Consider the following 23,423-nt stretch of genomic DNA (forward strand, 5'->3'; position numbering starts at 1 on the left):
TGTACTTGCATAAATAAGATGGAGAAAACTGGTACCATAAATACATTACACGAAAGCCTTGAAGGGTAAAGGATTAGTTTTTTGTTTGTTTTTTGTGTTTTTACAAGCTCAATGTGAATAAAAAATACAATAAAGGCTAGGAAAAAATTTAGTATCTCAATAGTAATACAGTATGTTAAACACCCCATGTACCATTCCAAAGGATGCTACAATGATTGAACCATATTTATTGAGTTTTTAATTAAATTATAATCTATACTTTTTAAGAAGACTACAATGAAAAATTGAAATACATTCTGAAAAAAGTAACCAGGATAGTGAAGAGCCTGTTTATAGGATATGTTTCTCAAGCTTGTCCAACCCGTGGCCTGTGGGCCGCATGTGGCCTAGGACAGTTTTGAATGAATCCCAACACAAATTTGTAAACTTTCTGAAAACACTATGAGATTCATTTGTGATTTTTTTTTTTTTTTTAGCTCATCAGCTAAAAAAACAGATAATGTCAAGTAATATTCTAGGGATGCTACTCAAGTTTTTTTTCCCTAGGTAAAAATGCATCAACTTCTTACTACTACTCTTATAACTTGGTTTCTAATGATTCTTCATCTAAGTTCCTTTAGAAATGTCCCTTTTACGGAGCCTCTTAAAAAATCGCATTCAGTCTGATGTGCTTCCCCTTGTGGGTAATCCCACCTTTCTCTCTGGCTGCCTTTAACAGTTTTTCCATCATTTCAACCTTAGGTGAACCTGACGATTATGTGTCTTGGGGTTGCTCTTCTTGAGGAGTATCCTGTGGTGTTCTCTGTATTTCCTAAATTTGAATGTTGGCCTGTCTTGCTAGGTTGGGGAAGTTCTTCTGGATAATATCCTGAAGAGTGTTATCCAACTTGGTTCCATTCTCCCCGTCACTTTCAGGTACACCAATCAAATGTAGATTTGGTATTTTCACATAGTCCCATATTGCTTGGAGGCTTTGTTTGTTCCTTTTTATTCTTTTTTCTCTAATCTTGTCTTCTCACTTTATTTCATTAAGTTGATCTTCGATATCCTTTCTTCTGCTTGATTGATATCCTTTCTTCTGCTTGATTGATTTGGCTATTGATAGTTGCGCATTCATAACTGAACATAGTATTTCAAATATAAATTGATCATCACAGATCACAAAGATTATTACCAACCTTGGACTAGTATTAAGCTTCTCTGAACACAGCACAAAATGGTAATGACAACAAAATGTTGACTACAAACTCAATATGCAGTCAAACAAAAGCCTTAGGTTTTAATTTTTTTTCCACATGAACTTCTTTTAGGCTAAGTCTCCCACAAACTGTACTTTTTTTTCATTTTTTGAGACAGTCTCAATCTGTCACCCAGGCTGGAGTGCAGTGGCGCGATCTCGGCTCACTGCAACCTCTGCCTCCCGGATTCAAGCAATTCTCCTGCCTCAGCCTCCCGAGTAGCTGGGACTACAGGCGCCCACCACAACGCCCGGCTAATTTTTTGTATTTTTAGTAGAGACGGGGTTTCACCATATTGGCCAGGCTGGTCTCAAACTCCTGACCTTGTGATCTGCCTGCCTCGGCCTCCCAAAGTGCTGGTATTACAGGCGTGAGCCACCGCGCCTGGCCAAACTGTACTTTATATAATATTTTTTAAGTCTAAATGGATCCTTATACAGTTCACTTTCGTACTATTTCCTCATTTCAGTCTTTTGGAAGCTAAGTCCGCATTATGTCATCCATCGTATCAGTAATACTATCAATGTTGAATCTGACTCTCACAAGTTTTAGACACCTTTATGCAGATTACTAATTGAACTGCTGAGGACAGAACCAAATTTAAAAACTGCAGGATAAAGAATGAAGGCCTGCTCCCACACTGGCAATGAATCAACATTCAGAGTAAGGTTTTTCAATAAAACTGCAGGATAAAGAATGAAGACCTGCTCCCAAACAGGCAATGAACCAATATTCAGAGTAAGGTTTTTCAATCAACTACTAATTCCATCTAAACTGTATTTTACCAATTTACATTTCTCTTTCTTCTGTCATTTAGATACTTCCTGTCTAATATTGTAGCTGCCAGCCACATGAGGCTACTTATATTCTACATAATTAAAATTAAATAAAATTTAAAATACAATTTCTAAGTCACATTAGCCACATTTTAAGCAATCAACAGCCACATGTGGCTACTGTCTACCATGTTGGAGAGCAAATAAAGAATACGTCAATCATCACAAAAAGACGGCATTAGTCTGGATTCTACTGTAAAATGTTCTGCCAAGATTTAGATGGAATATGTTTACATCACATCATTTATCTGTCTAGTTGTATCATACTTACTACCAATTAGTTTTTAGAAGTCCACAGTTTACACTGGGGTTCACATTGTGTGTTTTACATTCTACACGTTTTAACAAATATGTAACTATTATAATGACAAGTAACCACCATTACAGTATCATTCAGAATCATTTCAGTATCACTCATTACCCTTAAAATCCTGTGTTCTACCTATTCCACCCTTTCTCCCTTTCCCCAAATCCCTGAAAACCATTTATTTTTTCATTGTCTCCATAGTTTTTGCCTTTTGCAGAAGGTCAAACAGTTGGAATCACAGAATATGTAGCCTTTTTAGACTGGCTTCTTATACCTAACAATTTTCATTTAAGGTTCTTGTAATTTTTTGTGGCTTGATAGCTCATTTCTTTTTATCACTGAATCATATTCTATTAGATGCATTCACCACAGTGTTTACCCATTTACCTAATGAAGGATATCTCAGCTGCTTCCAAGTTTTGGCAATTAGGTCTTTTTTTATTTCAATAAATTTTGCTCTTTATAAATACTATAATGTCCAAAAAACAAGCAAACAAATCCTATATAGACAAATGCTAACAGGATACTACTATATTATACACTTTTCATTTTTCCTTTTTATGTTTTCTAACTCTTCTAAAATTATAAACATATCACAGAGAATTTTTTATTTTTAAACAATACAAACCAGATTTTATCATTTTTTTCACTTTGTGTCTACTAAGCATACACCATTAATTTAATTAAATGGATTTTCACATTTACTCTATTTAGAATGAACAACTAAAATTTTAAACAAAAATCCATTATCATGCAGACAAAGGCAGATCAAAACTAATATACAAGGACTAATGATTAAACAACTAAAACCTTATTTCCTTTCAAAACTTATTTCTCATAAGAAAAATGTTTTTGTCAAACACAATTTAACCACTTGGATATCATGTTGACACACAGTATTTTCTTAAAAAAAAAAAAAAAGCTTAACACTGAAAAAACAATTTAGTAATTCATATTAATAATTATTCCATAATAGTAACAAAACAAATCTTTAACAATGTAATCATTTTAGTTTAGCAAATTCTTTAGCCTAATATCTAACTGGAACTAGTTAAGAGGAAATGGGGATAAAAAAAGTACAAGGTATCTATTACAGTAGTTCCCCTTTATCCGATAGAAATGGGGATTAAAAAAAAGTACAAGGTATCTATTACAGTAGTTCCCCTTTATCTGCGGTGGGGAGATACATTCCAAGACTTCCAGTGGGTGTCTGAAAACTGCAGAAATATCAAACCCTATATATACTATGTTTTTTCCTATATATACATGATAAAGTATAATTTATAAATTAGCCACAGTAAGAGATTAACAACAATAATAAAAGAGAATAATTATAATAATATGGCAGCACCACTACTCTTGGCTTTGGGGGGCATTATTAAGTAGAATAAGGGTTAGTGAACACAGTCACTGTGATACTGCAACAGTTGATCTGATAACCAAGAAGAAAACAGCTAATATGATAATCAAGGAGGCTACTAAGTGTCTACAACCAGATGATTCACGTCCCAGGCAGGACAGAGCAAGACGGTACAAGACTACCCACAACGGCATGTAATTTAAAATCTTGTTGTTTATTTCTGAAACTTATAATTTAATATTTTTGGAATGTGGTTGACTGTCAGTAGCTGAAACCACAGAAAGCAAAACTTGGATAAGAGGGGACTACCACATATTCTTTTCAAGTAGAAGACATGGCATTTAGAGCAAAGCTAGTTAAGAAAAGGAATAGCAACTTATAGACAAAAAAACTGAAATTTTAACTAAGCATCTGAATGACCAGACATAAAATGTAGCAAATGGGAGAGGTATTTCTTTTCAAGTAAGCTCATTTGTTGTATATCAAGAAGAAATGAACATTTATCACAGAAAGCAATACCTAAAACCCACCACATAGATATAACATTTGTATGAGATATATTACATTTCATGGTAGACAATCAGTATATAAGCAATAATGTTTACTCTCTTTCCTTATGAATATGGACAATAAAAGAAAAATCACAGCATTTATATGTGTAGGTACCATCTGTACCTCTTTGTGTTGCCTTGCGGGAATTGGGGCTCCTGGAACAGGTACAAATGCTGATATTTAGGCTACTGCTATTGCTGCAAGTAATAAACTGTCCTTTGTCTTTTTAAAAAAACAAAAACGAAAACAAAGCATTTATCAAGGAATCAATCTTTCTACTTAAGGGATTGCAAGACATAAACTTGCTTCACAGAAATTCAATTCACAAGAATATCATATCACAAAGCACTTTTTCTGGGCATCAGGTGATATGTAAAATGCATAAGCAACTAAGTTATGGGGACCTATACTCATATAAAACTAAAAACGGGGTTAAAATTTTCAAAGTAAAGCAAAATATAAATAAGACTAATATAAGTAAGTATGATTTCTTGGTTTTGTTTTGTTTTCCTCAGAATCATCAAAATACTTATAAAGGCTACAGTTAAGTTATTCTTATTAAAACCAACATAACATCATGATTAATTTTCTTTTACCTTGATCAAACTAGTTTTCAATTTTAACCCTACGTAGAAAGGGTTTATTCTTCTGTTTTCAAGTTTTAGAATATTTATAAAAGACTAAAACAGTTTATCACAACAAAAACATGTGATCTTATAAACAATCATTTCTCTTTAACTAAAAACACTAAAATATATTTTACTTTTAAATTTCTTCTTAAAATTATCTTGAAAAACCCTTTCCCTTTTATGCTTGAGAGAAAAAGGAGGATGCCTGCTGAGAGAACTAGTATTATCAATTAAAATGATAAAGATGGCACAAAATTCAGACTTTAATTCAACTCTTCTGGTTAAAAAAAAAAAGAGAAAAAAAACAAAAAAGTATAATTTATAAATTATACTTTATCATGTATATATAGGAAAAAACATAGTATATATATTACACTAAAAAAGGTACACTTGAACTTAAAAATAAGACTAATATCTCCCTCAACCAGAAATTCAACAAAATAGGCAAAGCAATGAACAGAGCTAAAAGTTGCAGTAAGCTCAGCTCCAGTTCTGGACAGCTAGGCCAGTAGTTTTGCTCCTGCTGGGTAACCTAGATAAAAATTGATCCATGCAAATGGGAACTAGAGCTAATCTTAACGGAAGCCAGGGATAGGCATGGAGCTTCTGTGTTCATGAAAAAAAAAGCTGAACTACCATCAAAATGATTCCTGGGGCCACAGCTAATATAGAAATTTAGGGCATGGAGTAAGGAGGAATGTGAAAGGGGAAGCTTCAAATTAAGATCAGTCTAAAAATTAAAATTCTGAACCATAAGAAATATTACACTAAAACTGGCAGTCAACAAAATCAGCAATGAAACATAAGAAAATAATATGAAACAATATGACAAAGACTTTGAAATAAGTATTATAAAGCTGAAAAGATAAAGCAGTTGCTGTATTAAAAAAGGAATTTATAAAACAAAACAAAAAAGTTAAAGAAGAACTGGTGGATATAAAAAGAGACATGCAGAAATCAAGAAATAAAAAATAATTACTAAAAATTCCTCAGATAATTCTGTGGAAATAGTACAAAGAATCCACCTTGAATGCAAGACAGAAGTAAATAGACTTAAAAAAAAATGTTAAGTATTGAAGAGATGGAAGATATAGAGTGAGAGGTTCCAATATATCTCTGTTTTTTTTGTTTTTTTTTATTAATTTTTTTTGCACACAAAAACAATAAACATTTTCTAATAATACATACAAATAAAAAGATGCGTATCAAACATATTAGGAAGGTTGCACATGGGAAGTCGGGGAATAGAAATGGGGGTGGGAGTTAAAATAAATGAGAGAGGGACTTTATATGGATCAGTGATAATAACTCAATCCTCTATTTGACAAAGAAGAGGGAGAAGGAAGAGGAAGAAAAAGAAAGTGGGATAAAGGATCAGAAAGGGAGGAAAATAGAAAAAATTAGAGTATGACTCCAGGGTAGACCTGTTTTGTTGTCACTGAGTTGGTTGGTTAGTTTGTCTGTTGTATTTTTCATGTTTCGCCATGTTGGCCAGACTGGTCTCGAACTCCTAGCCCGAAGTGATCAACACACCTCGCCCCCCAGAGATATCTCTGATGGGATTTTTCAAAGACGAAGACTAGAGAGAATGACGGAAAGGCATTATTTTAAAAGATTATAGCCTGGAATGTTCTAGGATTATAGAAATACATGAATATTCAGAAAGAACACTTATAAAGGAATAACAAAAAGACTGCAAGTCTTTCATCAACCACAAATGATGATGGAAGGAAGCGGGGTGATTAAGTGCTGAGAGAAAGATAATCTTCCTAGAATGTTATCTCCAACTAAACTACTATTATTCTTATTATTCAAGAACGAGAAAAAAATTTAAACACTTTAAGATATACAAAGACTAAAAACTTGGCACCCATTGAAGCTCTCTAAAAGAATTCTTAATGAAGTACTGTAGTAAGAAGAAAAATGAATCTAAAGGAAAATCATGAACATAAGGAAGAGCACACTCATAAAACATGCCAGTAAATTTAATTATACACTCAAATGAATAAATCATTTTTAACTTAAAAGAAAGAAAGCTCTCAAAAATAGTAAGATGGACAAAAGGAAGGTATTCAGAGGTTGGAAGAAGCACTCACAGCCACCCATTCATATTTAAAACAAATTTAAGAGTATGCACCAGACGTAAAATTCAATCTATTAGCTCCTAAACCAGAAAGAGAATAAAAGGGAATATAAAAATATTGTCAATCCCACAGACAGTATAAAAGGGTAGGGGAAGAATGATAAACCCAAAAGCTTAGAAACTAAAAGATGTTCATCTAGTTTATGGATTACAATTAAACAATAAAAAGTACACAGCAAATGAAATACAGTTAAAGCAACACTTAGAAATTTTGAAGAGTGGAAATGAGAAAAGTGTTCACAAATAAATACAGCTGAGCTATACTAGAAAAACAAAGAAGGAAATAAAATATAAAACTTAATAAAATTAAAAATCTTATTTTTAATTGCCAACACTTAGAAGCAACCAACATATCCTTCAATAGGTGAATGAATAAATAAATTGACTATATCTGTATAATGGAGTATTTTATTCAATGCTGAAAAAACACACAACTGTCAAGCCATGAAAAGGCATGGAGGAATCTTAAATGCATAATGCTAAGAAAAGAACCCAATCTGAAAAGGCGACATACTATATGATTTCAACTATATGACATCTGAAAAAAGAAAAATATGGTAAGAGTAAAAAGATCTGTGGTTCTCAAGGCTACAGGGGAAGGGAGGAATGAAATGACAGAGCACAAAGGATGGTTTTTAGGGTGGTGAAACTATTCTGTATAATACTGTGATGGTAGATACATACCAGTATACATTTGTCAGGGCCCATACAATGTATAATACCAAGAGTGAATCCTTCTGTAATCCTATGGTAAACTATGGACTTCAACTAATAATAATGTGTAAATATTGGCTTATCAATCATAACAAATGTACCACTCTAATACAAGACGTTAGGAGAAAATAAGGGGAGTAGATATACAAGAACTCTATACGTTTCACTTATTTTTTCTATAAATGTAAAACTACTCCAAAAATTAGTTTATTAATTAAAAACAAAATATGGTATAAAATTCAAGAAAAAAATAATTTTAAAGCTATTATCAATGAAAATGATTATTCCCTTAATGCTGGTAAATGTTTGTAAAACTGAAGGATGTGTCATTCAGAGCGAAGGGCTGCAGTGAAAGGTGGCAGGACGCGCGCTTTTAAAGGCTGAAATCCCGGCGGCTCACGCCTGTCATCCCAGCACTTTGGTAGGCCCAGGAGGGTGGATCACTTGAGGTCAGGAGTTCAAGACCAGCATGGCCAACATGGCAAAACCCCGTCTTTACTAAAAATACAAAAATTAGCCAGGCATGGTGGTGCGTGCCTGTAATCCCAGTTACTGAAGGAGAATCGCTGGAACCCGGGAGGCAGAGGTTGCAGTGAGCCGAGATAGCACCACTACACCCCAGCCTGGGTGACGGTGCGAGTGAGTGTGGTTTAAACAAAAATTATCTAGCTAAATGTCTTATATATAAAAGATGCTTATCAAATCTTTGTGGAGAAAATGAATAAGTAATAAAAGGAGGGAATCAGTGACTAATACAAGGTTGTTTTCTATGAGTTTTTGTTATTAGGTTATAAAATATAAATCTCTTTTGGAATTTCACATTAGAATTTATTTTATTTTTCACGTACAATAAAAATACTTAGAATATTTCAAATGTTAGCACAATTATTATTAATAGCATAAGAAAACAAGTCTTTGTAAACAGTCTAACATTTTTTAAAGAAACCCACTGTCATTGTGAAAGAAGTATATTTGTCATCACTGGGTTTAATTAGAAGGCCTTTAGGCTTATCCCAACCTCTTCAGTATTTAAAAACTGGAAAACTGTCAGATACTTATTATTTAAAAGGAACACATGCTGTATGATTAAATCCCAAAACATATGTGGGAAAAATAAAAAAAAGAAAAGAGCAACAAAAGCAAAAGCTGGTTTTCTGAAAACAAGGCAAACACTACGCTAGCAAAAAGGAGATAAGTATAGACAGATATAAGAAAGAGGCAATATAACTAAAAGCTAGCATAATTTTTTTAAAATAACAGCACATTATAAACAACTTTATAGCAAAAAGCTAAGTACTCAGAAGAAATGGCTAATTTCAAAAAAATATAATTATCAAACAACTTAGCAAGAGAAAGTCTGAATAAACAAATAACTACTGGAAAATTCAAACTGGTAATTGAAGTTGGTCCTCCAAAAGAGATCAGGCTGTATAATTTCAGAGGCATACTAGTATTAAATTTTCATGGATCGATAACTGCTTTCTTACAGAAACTTTTTCGAAAACAGAAGAGAAAGCTCTGGAAGTTTATTTTATGAAACTGGAATAATGTTAACTATTAACACAGAATAATTTACAAATTCTCAAATCTGGCTGAGTTTCTAGGTATAGTATAAGCATCTAAAAACCATATAATGCATCAGTGCCCACCCAATAAGCCTTCAAGGAAAAAAAAAAGACATTCTGATTCTTACCAATTGAAGAAAACCCATACATTTCCTCTTTAATTACACAGAACACGCATTTTAAAAATTAGAGTTATTCTCAGAAATAGTTTGCAAATATTTTCTCCCATTCCTTAGGCTGTATTTTCATTCTGTTTATTGTTCCCTTTGATGTACAGATGCTTTTTAGATTGATGTAATACAATTTGTCTATTTTTGCTTTTATTGCTTATGATTTGGGGGTCTTATCCAAAAAAAGCCTTACACAGATCATTGTCAAGAAGCATTTCTCTTATGTTGTTGTCTCTTATGTAATGTCTAGTTATCATTTCAGATATCAGTTAAGTCATTAAACTATTTCGAGTTGATTTTTGTACACTGTGATAAAGGTCTAGTTTCATTCTTCTGCACATGAATATCCAGCTTTTCCAGCCCCATTTATTGAAGACACTGTCCTTTATCCATTGTGTCTTCTTGGCACATTTCTCAAAAATCAGTTGGCTATAAGCCCATGGATTTATTTCTGCATTCTCTATTCTGTTATATTGGTCTCTGTGTCTATTTTTATGCCAGTACCATGCTGTTTTGATTACTACAGTTCTGAAGTATATTTTGAGGTCTGGTAGTGTGATGCCTCAAGATTACTTTGGCTACTCAGGGTCTTCTGTGGTTCCATACAAATTTTAGGATTGTTTTTTCTATTTCTGTAAAGAATGTTACGGGTATTTTGACAGGGATTGAACTGCCTATAGATCACTTTAGGAGTATACACATGTTATCAACATTAATTCTTCCAATTCACCAGTACAAAATATCTTTCCATTTATTTGCATCTTCTTCAATTTATTTCATCAATGTTTTATGTTTTCAATGTAGAGATCTTTCCCATCCCTGATTAAATCTATTCTCAGGTATTCTGTCTATGTGTAGCTATTTTAAATGGAATTGTTTTCTTGATTTGTTTCTCAGATAGTTTGCTTTTAATGCATTAATATACAAATGATACTGATTTTTGTATGTTGATTTTATATCCTGGAACTTTACTAAATTTGTTTATTCTAACAGTTTTTTAAGAGTCTTTAGGGTCTCCTATACATAAGATTGGATCATGTTGTCTGCAAACGGAGACAATTTAACTCCTTCCTTTCCACATTGGATGTCTTTTATTTCTTTCTCTTGCCTACCTGCTCTGGCTAGGACTTCAAGTACTATGTTGAATAGAAGTGGCAAAAGTGGGCATCCTCATCTTATTCCAGATCTTAAAAGTTTTCAACTTTTCCCCATTCAATATCATGTTAGCTATAGGTTTGTCATATATTAGCTATGTTATGTTGAGGTACATTCCTTCTAATTTGTTGAGGGGTTTTAATCATGAAGAGGTGTTGAATTTTGCCAAGTGATTTTTCTGCATCTACTGAAATGATCATGAAGTTTTTGTCCTTCATTCTATTCATGTGATATATTATGTTTATTTATTTGCATATTTTGTACCATCCTTGCATCCCTGGGATGAATCCCACTTTGTCATGGTGAATGATCCCTTTAATGTGCTGTTGAATTTGGATTGCTAGTATTTTGTTGAGAATGTTTTACATCTATGTTTATCAGCAATACTGGCCTATAGTTTTCTTTTCTCGTTGTGTCCTTATCTGGTTTTGGTATCAGGATAGTGCTTAGCCTGTAGCATGACTTTGGAAGTATCCACTCCTCTTCAAGTTTTTGGAATAATTTGAGTAGAACCATTACAAGGCCTTTATTGGCAGAATTCAGAAGTAAAGCTATCAGATCCTGGAATTTTCTTTGATGGGAGACTTTTTATTACTGATTTCATCTCATTACTTGTTACTGGTCTGTTCAGATTTTCTGGTTCTTCATGATTCAATTTTGGTAGGGTTTATGTGTATAGGAAGGCTAATATCCAGAATAATAAGGAAATTAAACAACTCAATTGCAAAATAATCTGACAATCCATCAAAAATGAGCAAATAATCTGAATAGACATTTCTGACAACATACAAAAGGCCAACAGGTATAGGAAAAAAAATGCTCAATGTCACTAATCATCAGGGAAATGCAAATCAAAACAACAATGACGTACCATTTCACTCCAATTAGAATTGCTGTTACCAAAAAGACAAAAACAAATGAACAAAAAACAACTGTTGGCGCAGATGTGAAGAAAAGGGACCTGTTATACACTGTCAGTAGAAATGTAAATTAGTACAACCATTATGAAAAACAGTATGAAGGTTTCTCAGAAAATTAAAAATACAACTATCATATGATCCAGCAATCCCACTACTGGGTATATATCCAAAGGAAAACAAATAAGTATGATGAAGAGATACCTGCACTCCCATATTTACTGCAGTACTATTCACAACAACCAAGATATGAATCAACCTAAGTGTCCAACAGATGAATAAATACATAGTATATACACAATGGAATACTACTCAGCTGTAAAAAGGAATGGAATCCTGTCTCTTGCAACAACATGGATGAACCTGGAGGACATTATGTTAAGTAAAATAAGCGGGGCACAGCAAGACAAATACTGTTTGATCTCACTCACATGTGGAATCTAAAAAAGCTGATCTCATAGAAGGAGAGAGTACAATAGTGATTACCAGAGGCTGGGGAGATTGGGGGTGGAGGGAGAATAAGGAGAGTGTGGTCAATGGGTACGAAGTTACAGTTAGAGAGGAGGATTAAGTTATGGCCTATCTAGTGCACAGTAGGATGACTAGGGCTAACAATATTGTGTTGTGTATTTCAAAAAAGCTGGAAAAGAGGATTTTTAATGTAACAAAGGAATGATAAATGTATGAGGTGATGGTTATGCTAAACACTCTGATTTGATTTTTAAACAATGTATACATGTATTGAAACATCACACTAGACCCCATAAAGAGGCATAATTATGCGTCCATTAGAAACAAAATTAAAAAAAATTTTAAAACATGGTAAACAGTGTGACCAAAAAAGTTTTTAAAAATTAAAGTTGTTCTATACATTAAAGTAATAAACAGCATACATTATAAATTACAGTAAGCATAGTATGCAAAGAAAAACTGTATGCAATTTAGGAAATGTCTTTCTTTGAGATATGAAGCAATTTTAGATTTGCATGTGAAATTTTAAAATGTGCATATTGAAAACTAACAATATGAAGTATAATAAGAGAAGAAAATGTTAAAACCTGAAAACAGTTTTGAATTGACGGTTCATATGGATCTGAATATGGATAATTATAAAAAGCCAATAATGTTATTTAAAACTTTATAAATTATTCTTACTCTGAATTGTGGCACAGAAAATTATTAAGTATTCATACATTATAAAAAAAGGTCATAAATAACATAAGAAAATGACCATGAAAATTATGACAGCATTTATTTATCTCTTAAGAAGAATTTCTATGCAAACTGTGGCTGTTTGCAGAGAATTAGATAAATTATATTTACAGAATAACTAATGCTCATTATTTACAGGTACTTAATCTACATAACAATTTACAAAGCTAAAACCAAAGTCACTTACAACTTAAGACAACTTGGAATGTGAACACTATTTATTCCCCACATACTATAATTAGCTGCATAGTAAATAAGTCAAAGCTAGGTACCACTACATATTTAAAAGCTTACTTTACATTTTCATGTATATGGCAAATTGACAGCTTCCTTGATTCTTAGAAGGATATTCTGATATTGTCTCAGAAGACAAGTTTCAACCATTATGTGTGTATGTATGTGTGTGCTCATGCATGCATACACGTATATATAAAACAAAATTTATGTATTAAATCTTAAATATTTGAGTGAATGCTTACAGCAATTTCTAAATCTAATAACCATACTTATTTATGTTTACAAACTGATATTATCCAAAATGTTTTTATCTCAAATACGATTAACAGAAACATATCTTTGTTTTACTAATAAAATGCATTTATCTTATTTCTTCCCCATATCAATATATTACATGTAACTCTCCATATATCTAATCCAAGTATCCATGTGCTTTTCCAAATCATTCCTAACAACATTCATTATATCACATACAATTTTCCAGCATTCTCTTCTTAAAAGTATGTATGAGGCCGGACGCGGTGGCTCATGCCTGTAATCCCAGCACTTTGGGAGGCTGAGGCGGGCGGATCACGAAGTCAGGAGATCGAGACTATCCTGGCTAACACAGTGAAACCCCATCTCTACTAAAAATGCAAAAAAATAGCCAGGCGAGGTGGTGGGCGCCTGTAGTCCCAGCTACTCGGGAGGCTGAGGCAGGAGAATGGCGTGAGCCCCGGGGGGCGGAGCCTGCAGTGAGCCGAGATCACGCCATTGCACTCCAGCCTGGGCGACAGCGAAACTCTGTCTCAAAAAAAAAAAAAAAAAAAAAAAGTATGTATGCAAGATCCAAAAGGAGAGGACTTAAGAAAGCAGGATAATGGGAGGAGGTTGATTAAACTTTTTAGATTACCGTTTATCTCCCCAAACTTAAAAGTACTTGGCACAGAGTACAGAATTAGTGACTGAATAAATGAATGAGTGAACAGTATCAAACAGAGAAGTAGTATGAAATTTGTCAAACTGTCTTACTCCTTGAGCAACCATTCCAATCAATAGCAAATTAGTTCAAAATCTGTTATTGCCATAAATTGGAAACATATATTTAAGCTCCTCATTGCGAGCTTAATATATTAATAATGCATTTTTACCCACATCTATAACAAGACAATATATGGCCTCGAAAATGCTTCAGGTTGGCAGGTATCTTAAAAGTCATAAAAATCCAACTTTCCACAAATCCCAATAAAAGTGACGATTCAGCATGTTTTTCTACATCTTCAATAACAAGTCTCACTACTTGCCAAAAGAGGTTGGTATATTTAAAGGACTTTGAAAATTGAAAAGGTTTGACTGAGCTGAGATCTGTCCTCAGATATTTTTTACCCAGAAATCCTAGTTATAACCCTTGGACCACCCTTCTTCCATATACAGCTCTTCGAGTATTATGCTCATCTCTCTATCTCACTGAAGCTTTCTCTTTAAAAGGACTACCAACTGCAGTTTTTTTCTTAAAAAAAGCAACATACAACCAAGATCAACAAAATATATGGCTTGGGTTTTCCTAATACAGATTATAAAACTTAAAAGATGTGTAATAGCAGATAAATTACTTCAACTATGTTGACCTTTCCTAAACATTACAGTCAACTAAAAGTAGAACACAGGATTCCTGAGTTTTCCTCATGAAAATTTTATCCCTTTTAAAGTAAAAATAGTAATGAATAACCTAAAATAGCAGACAATGTGGAAGTGAAAAGAAACGGGAGAAAATGGGCATATCACTTTAGAGTATACAGTATGAACATATTCAGATATATACCCATAAATTAAAGACAAACAAAAGATACATCTGATCCAAATAACTTTCCACCCAAAACCAGTGAGTACTTTTCTATGCAAAATTTTTAGTGATAGGAGTACATTCAAAAAGTTTATATACACATGAGTAAATATTTAGCATAAGAGTCTTTTTTTGTTTTTGACAGGCTCTCACTCTGTCACCAGCCTGGAGGGCAGTGGCATGGTCATGACTCACTAAAGCCTCAACCTCCCAGGCTCAAGCAATCCTCCCACCTCAGCCTCCCAAGTAGCTGGGACTATAGGCACGTGCCATGCCAGGCATTTTTTTTTTTTTTTTTTTAGCGCAAGTCTTTATTGCAATGTTATTTTAGCGTAAGAGTCTTTATTGCAATGTTATTTATAATAGCAAAAAACTAGATAAAACTTGAATCTTCAATAGCAAATAATACTACTACTCTGCAACCATTAAAAATTATTACATTATAGATCATTCTCATTGAAAATGTTAAGGAACATAAAAGCAGGTTTAAAATTATATATTCTGTGTGACCTAGTTTTTAAATGTTTTTATTTTAAAAGATATATACTCCAAAATAGTTGCAGTGATTATGACTGAATAATGGTGGGTTCACAGATGATATAGTTCCTGCATTCTGCTTATACAAGACCTAAATTTTCTAAAATTATGGATATATTTTTCAAAATTAGAAAACGAGTTGTATAAAAAATGAGTGGCAATAAAAATTGAAATTTCCATCACTATACTGAAAATAAAAGAGAAAAAATTGATTGGTATCTAATAAAACACCATGGCTTCATTAGTAGCCATAAACTGAGAAAATTAGAGGGACACAACAGAAAAAATAGTGGCAAAATCACAATAAGAAACAAATAAAAAAAGTTCTTTCCTTCAGAAAGATAAAAGAGTCATTCTCTTACTACTCCTTTTGCTTGCATCTTCTCCTACAGAGAATATTAGCTTAAAACAGAAGAGAGCGGAGCAAAACCCATAAATATTGAATGCTAGCTACAGCAAAGGAGACAGTAGTAAGGAACATCCTTGCCCTTCAAATAAGTTCAGGTATGCAGACCCTGACAGAGTATATCATGAGGTTCAAGAACCACTTATACATTTGATCTCAGAATCACTGCTACCTCTTGAGAAATATTTTTTTAAAAAATAGTAAGTGTCAGATGAAGGCAAAAGTCCCCAATTTGAAAAAAGAAAAGATAAAAGTGATGGATTGTGACAACTACTTAATTGTAAGCTTAACATCAACGAATGGCAATGTGAATTTACAAAAAAAAAGTCATGACAAAATAATCTTAATTCTTATGAGATTATTAGGTTAGCAGTTCTTAAATTGGCAAAGCAACTGGAAGTGTGACATCTTTGAAGATGATGGGAAAAAGCATTCTACATGTCAGTACTCTTAGAACACTAAACAGCTGTATCCAAATTGTGTTGATAATGGATTAATGTCAACATAGAAGAAAACTGAAGTTGTGCATATTAAAAAAAAAAGACTAAGGAATGAAAAACATAACCCATCATATGTCTAAAAGACAGTCATATAGGAGTTGATGCCTATGACTTTGTTGCCCCATTGCACACATATAGGACTGAATGGCAGTAGGAGTATCATCAGTTAGCAAAAGAAATAATTTACAAGATAACTACTCCAGAAAGAGATGGGATACCATTTGAATAAAAGAAGCTCTTCATTAGAATAAGTATACTTCATTACATGAGGATCACCATTTCCATAGAATTCCAAACACACAGATATCACACTGGATGGAGAAGTTCCATGATTCTAAACATTCTTGTAAAGGATAATTTTCAATTCAGGGAGCGGGGTAGAGGCTCTCCTGATTATTTGGTGAAAAGACAACAAAAAACCAATACATATTGGTCCTCATAGCTGAAAGGACACTTTTAATTCCAATCTGGCTGATGTGGTATCATAGCTCAGCCGTCCTAAGGCTACCAAAAACAATGTACAGCACCTAATGAATGCAGAACCTTTTCATAAAGCACTAATGTGAATCTTTCAGTACAGCAACATTTTAAATACCCTATTCTAGTTACAAAAAAACTACTACACCCTCTTTATCAAATTGTAATACACACATTAAATGAGAGGTCTCAAAGTGTGAGCCAGAATCTCTAAGATCCTTTCAGAAGATATATGAGGTGAAAATTGTTTTCATAATCATACTAAAATATTATTTTACTTTTTCATCCTCATGTTCCCATGAGTGTAATGTAGTGGACTTTTGCAGAGGCTACATAATGTAATATGTGCTATCAGAATATACTGAATGCAAAAGTATATATGGGAATCTAGCTGTCTTCTGTTAAGCCAAACATTGAAATGATTTATAAAAATACAATACAATGCCACTCTTCATACTTTTTTTGATTTTAGAAAATAGTTATTCTTCATAAAAATGTTATTTATACTATAGTAATATGATAGATTTACTATTATTATTTTAAATGACTTGGGGCTGGGTGCAGTGGCTCATGCCTGCAATCCCTGCACTTCAGGAGGCCGTGGCGAGAGGATCACTTGAGGCCAGGAATTCATGACCAGTCAGGACAACATCACAGAACCCTGTCTCTACAAAACATTCTTTAAAAAATTAGTTGCGTGTGGTGACGCATCCTTGTAGTCCTAGCTACTAGGGAGTCTGAGGCAGGAGGATTGCTTGCGTCCAGGAGTTACAGGTTATAGTAAGCTATGATCATGCCACTACACTCCAGCCTGGGTGACAGAAGGAGACTCTGTCTCTGAAAGGATAATAAGACTAAAAAACAAATGATTTAATAGACATTTATTAAATTAATATAGTAAAAATTCAGTTTTAATTTCAAATATGGTAAATATCGATAGAGCTCAATAACATAAAGAAAAATTATATGAGGTTCTCAGTAATTTTTAAAAGTGCACAAGAGTTTTGAGGACAAAAAACTTGAGAATAATTGTATTAAAGCAAGCTAATTATTCTCCACCAAATTTTCAAAGGATGATAGAATCATTTCTGATGCAAATAAGTTCCAAAAAATACACAGTCTTCCCTCAGAAGACAATCTAACCAAATAACTCACACTGCTTGACATCAGACACATATCTGGAGGTTCAGAAATGAACTTGCATGGGTCAAGTAACGCCATCTGCATAGAGTCAAGAGATAATACTAACAGCAAATGTCAAATCACACATGCTATAAAGAAGCAGTCCATCTGCACAAAAGCAAACTACGGTTGTATCAATAAAACTCAAAACTCTCTTTTTCTAAAAACTGATTACACAGTAACTCTATCAATATTTACATCAGCATTAATAGCTTTGCAAATAGCATGTAATATTGAAATAATACTGAGATATGTATACTTCAATACATCTCCAATATGCTAGCCTTTCAGATCCCACTTTACATATTTCTCAAGTGTTTTTTTATTAACATCTTTTCCATCTTAACAAGAACTATTAATATCAGAACTCACTTCAAAAACTTAATCCAAAAGATTTTATTTAGGGTAGTCAGACATTAAAAAGCCAGGCAGGAAAAAAATAAAAATAACTAAATAATTCCCTGAATTAAGACCTTGCTTTTAAACATCATTTTATTATTTGAAACATCCATAGAAAAGAAGGCATAGATAAAAATTTATTTACTGACATATAAGGTATACACCTAAATAAAAGTTTGATTGTGCAACTATATGGTGCAAACACTTGAGAACCTGGTCTGTGAAACATTATGTCTCATATATATTATCTCACCAATCCTCACAGCAACACTGTGAAGCAAATATTTCACAAATTAGAGAAATGGGGTTCACAAGAGCTTAGTAATTTGCCCATAGTCAATAAGACATAAGCAAACAGAGACAAAATTTGGCCTGGCTTTATAAGAAAAGAAATTCCTTCAAAGAGCCTTGACAGTTAATGTTTTTTTCTTCAAAACATCTGATGGCATACTAGATAGATCTATACTAGGTAGATCTATACAGAGAAAAAAAGTCCCAGAATTTCTACCTCTCTCTTGCTTTTTGACTTTAGTAAACAACTGAGTGTCAGTTTTTTTCACCTTTTAGGAGAATATCACTCCTACACATTGCAGGACTGTGAAGAAGCTGGTTAGGTCAAAGAAGAAAGCCTGGTTCGGGTTCATACATAACAGGCACTTAAAACCTGGTAGCTTTACTGTTGTTAATACTACCACTTTCTAGGGAAAATTTTCTGTTGAACGTCCATTAATTATACCATTCCAGTAGAACGAACCCTACTGCTACAATTCTGGTTCTGAAACAGCAGCAGCAGGAAGATAATCTGTACCAATAATGGACAGGTTTTGATTAAGAAAATAACATGGAGTATTCAAGTCTTATTCACTTTCGGGTGTTAAAATGCACTTCTAAAAGTGAATAAAATTCAAGAACATAAAGAACCTTAAAGATTTCTAGCCAATCAAATTCTAAAGCTTAATCATAATGCCTACAGTCTTACCTGGAAAATTACAGAAGCTAAAAGAAGAAATGCTCTTAGAAGAAAGTAACATAGAGGCTCAAGGTAGGGAGGGAAAAGGGGATGATATTGGCAAAAGCTAAGAAGTGGGTTGTTTTATTAGTACAACACACAGGAGAACACAGATGTACTTTCTATGTAATGAATTCCCTGAGGAATAATTAAAACTCATCTTAAACAGGTCTAAAACAGGAGAACATAGATGTACTTTCTATGTAATAAATTCCCTGAGGAATTATTAAAACTTATCTTAAACAGGGTCTAAAAGTTTCATCTTTTTATTTCAGCCAACTCCTTACTTGAAACTCTAAAAGGAAAAGATCTTGTTTCTAAAAAAATTGTGAATTGAGTAGATGTCAATAATTCCCCTACATAAATTTAAGATGCTTAGCTTCAAAACCAGGAATATGTACAAATCTACTTAAACTTCAGTGCGCCCGTGTACTTTGTCAGAATGTCTGAATTTACATCCTGGATCCACTATCTACTCTGTAACTCCAGAAAAATTTCCCAACATCTCTAAACTCAATTTGCTAATCTATAAAATACCTGCCACCAGCGAGCAATAATCTATGGGATGGACAAAGCATTTACTTAAGGTACCAGCAAAGCAGACCAGGAAAGTTAGAAAAACTTCTCAAAACGGAACTTGATGTTTGAAAAAGACAACAACTTTGTCACCATGGTAATAAATGAAATTTTGTTAGATTTTCTTATGTTTGCTTTAGTATACTATTTTTTAAAAAATTTTAATCATATATGGGAGAGGAGGAGAAATACCTCAGAGTGTAACCTTTTCAGTTCTTAGGGCTTCTAACATCTTAATCCAGCACTGCATATCTCAAAGCACTGCTGTAAAGATTAAATGAAGTCATGCACATAAAGCACTTAACATAATGCCTTACGTCATATATTAATGTCAGTTATTATTATTACTATTGTCATTAGTCTTATTCCTCTCCACGTTTCAGTCAGAAACCTCTCTTACACAGTCTTTGTGGTAAATGTAATCATATGAATATACTTTTTATTCCCACGTTTCTAACACTAGTTTAACAATAACATAAAGGTCTTTTTAAAAAAGACTTTTAATAGCTAGCCCTTAAAAATGGATTTATCATCAATTAGTCATTAGGTCAATTAACTATTCAGAGCTGGGAAACCACAGGTTGAGAGAATTTTAGCCATCAGCATAGAAGTAGCTTTATATGCTTTTCTTAGATTATATGTAAAAATATTCCCATGGTTCTGCTACATTTCTGGAGCAAGAGCACATAGCATGCTACGTAAATATTCCTATTTAAATAAAGAGTCAAGTAAAAGCTTAAAAAGAAATAGAAATTAACTGTTATCATATGAACTGATTGCCTTTTTAATTATCCTCTTTCCAGGCTTAAGTATTTAGAAGTAAATAGACAACACATAAGGTATAGCACACCCTAAAGTGAAAACAACACCGTTCAAGAACAATTGTAGTGAAACAACTGTAGGGAAACAATTGTAGAAAACTACTGAAGCATCACTTGGAAATTATACTGAAAATTTGCAACAACAGAATATAACATAAAACAGCAAAGAATTGTATCTAAAATATAAAGCATGAATAACCTATACTGCATAACAAAGATTATGATAATGATTGTCCATTTTCATATACAAACAAGAAAGCCAAAACACTGACTACATAAAACCATACAGAACTACCACTCAAGCCACTGACAGGATGTGAAATATCAACTTACATGTTAAACTGTCCATTAACCCTGGTTGAAAAAAATCATTGAACCAGACTATGCAGGCTTCAGTGTGGCTTTTCATACACCTTAACAAGGTGCACAGCCCTCACCTCATTTGGCTCTTACCTATCTGCATACCCTTGTTTCTCAGCACTCCACCTTTGCATCTTGCATGCTTGCTGTACAGAGCTATGGCTCTCTGAAAACAGTGTTCAAGCCTGAAATATGCTCCTTACCTTTCTGGTCCACTTGAAAGAGTTAAATCTAGTCATATTTTAAGACTTGGTTCAAGCTTAACCTTCTCTATGCATACTTTTCCTACCATACTAACACCTCGATAAAATCTATGACTTGTTCTTTTATGCACCCATTTTCTTTGCATGTAGTATTATAATACCTATGATATTTCAGTACAGTTACTTGTTGACATGTCTCCTCCTGCTAGACAATTAATTCTGAGAACAAGTTTGCTATCTTATTCATCCTTTTATGTTCAGTAAATAGCACTGTACCTAGCAATACAATAAGCATACAATAAATATATGACAAATGAAGCTATTATGAAAAAAATCTAGAACAAATATTCCCCTTCCAACAATCAGATTCAGTTACATACTTTAAAATTGTGGTGAAAGACTAAGAAATACAAACTTACTACAGATATTCAGAAGTGAAAGTAATGGTTTTATGGCTTACTAAGAAAATAAAATATCCATTAATGAGATATTTATAAGTTTCAGTTTATTATAATCATAAACGGATAACTGCTATGTATTCAATTATGATAAGCAAACATTAGAAAATTTTCTTCATAAATCACAATTTTTAAAACAATATTATGTTCAGCATGTTAGAGAAAATTTAATAGTGAGAACAGATCTGATAAAAATTAAACCAAGTGTAAAACATTCAAGGTAAATAAGACTGATCACAGAATTAATGATATAATATCTTACTTCCAAACTAATGTTAGTTGGCATAACACCTATCACTACCATGGGTTAAGTCTTCCAATACCTATTTAGCTAATTCTCTAAATTAATTTTTATCTGAAAAATACAGCTAGTATTTTTTCTGTATTTCTGATACTCAATGTGATTTAAAAATTCTTAATTCGAATAATAACAAAAATAATCACAGCTACCACATAATGATTATTTAATATGTTACTTACCATTTTGCATATATCACATTCAATCCTTATAACAATTCTCTATCTTGATATTGGTGCCTCCTTGAGATAGCCCAACAAGAAAACTGAGCTTCTGAGAGATTAAGTTACCTAAAGTGTCACAACCAGTAAGTGGAAAGGGAAGAACAAACTGATTTCAAAGCCTGTCCTTTCTACAACAGTAGGCCATCCCTCTTAATCTTTCATGAAATATGTTACTCATTCAATTTGTCCAGTATTAAAATTAAGTTGACATCAAACCAGCACTGTCCCAGTAACCAGAGCATGTGGACACCCAATTATTGTCTGCTGACTCTCTGCTACACTCATTACGCTTTCAGACCTCCTGTAACTATCCACTGGGAACGTATATACAGGCCTGCTATGTGAAACCATTTGGCTATAGATTCAACTACTATACAGAACATTAAAGAACTTTCTTGTCTAACCACCCATGTTTAAAAACACTATTTCATTAAGATAGTTTACATAAATACAAAAAAATCAATCATTTCAACTATACCTCATCCTGAAGTTCATCACCACTTTTAATAGAAGCAAGCATATCATATAAAGTACAGCAAAGGTCTTCTACTCTTGGCACTTCAGTCATTTCCTTCAAAGTTGAATTTAAGTATTTTTCAACTTCACACCACAAAAAGGAGCCATTTGTTTTTTCCACAGGCTTGAGTTCTGGGGTGCAAGCCTCCTGGAGATGTTCATTCAGAAACTTCTTATAATCTAGGCTTATAGTTTTCTGAGTTTCACCATTCATTGGCAGTTCGTCAAAGTGGTCCAAATCATGCATGTCAAATGAAAATGCTAAATTTTTACCAAAAAAAACCCTATCGCCATGTTCTTTTTCTGTCATCTGCACAAGAGCAGTAAGATCATCTTGACTAAAATGAGAAATAATTCGATTAGTAGCATTACAAGCTGCAGTGGCAGATGATGATGGAAAGGGGCCAAACATCTGTTTGATAGCCTTTGTTTCCTTGTGACCAACAGAGTCCTTCAAGTGAAATGTCATGAAGAGAAATGCAGCCCCACTTTCAATTGCTTCTCTCCCATTATCAGTTCCAACTATACAAAGACAAAAGAAACAGTATTAGCTCGATTGAATCATGGTTCAAGTTACGATCTTCCAAAAAATTACCACAA

The 23,423-nt window shown here is 33.2% G+C and overlaps 1 protein-coding gene across 2 annotated transcripts in view; it reads right to left on the reverse strand.

Annotated features, from left to right (window-relative positions):
- The window catches only part of ASCC3 (activating signal cointegrator 1 complex subunit 3), a 390,213-nt gene that overhangs the window by 324,764 nt on the left and 42,026 nt on the right, over positions 1 to 23,423 (reverse strand). For both annotated transcript variants that reach the window (XM_032155721.2, XM_032155702.2), the window contains exon 4: positions 22,786 to 23,345. In XM_032155721.2, coding sequence (XP_032011612.1) covers positions 22,786 to 23,345 — 560 coding nt within the window. The remainder of the gene's footprint in view (positions 1 to 22,785; positions 23,346 to 23,423) is intronic.

This window comes from Hylobates moloch, unplaced genomic scaffold (genome assembly GCF_009828535.3).
Source record: "Hylobates moloch isolate HMO894 unplaced genomic scaffold, HMol_V3 SCAFFOLD_2, whole genome shotgun sequence".
NCBI classification, from domain to species: Eukaryota; Metazoa; Chordata; class Mammalia; order Primates; family Hylobatidae; genus Hylobates; species Hylobates moloch.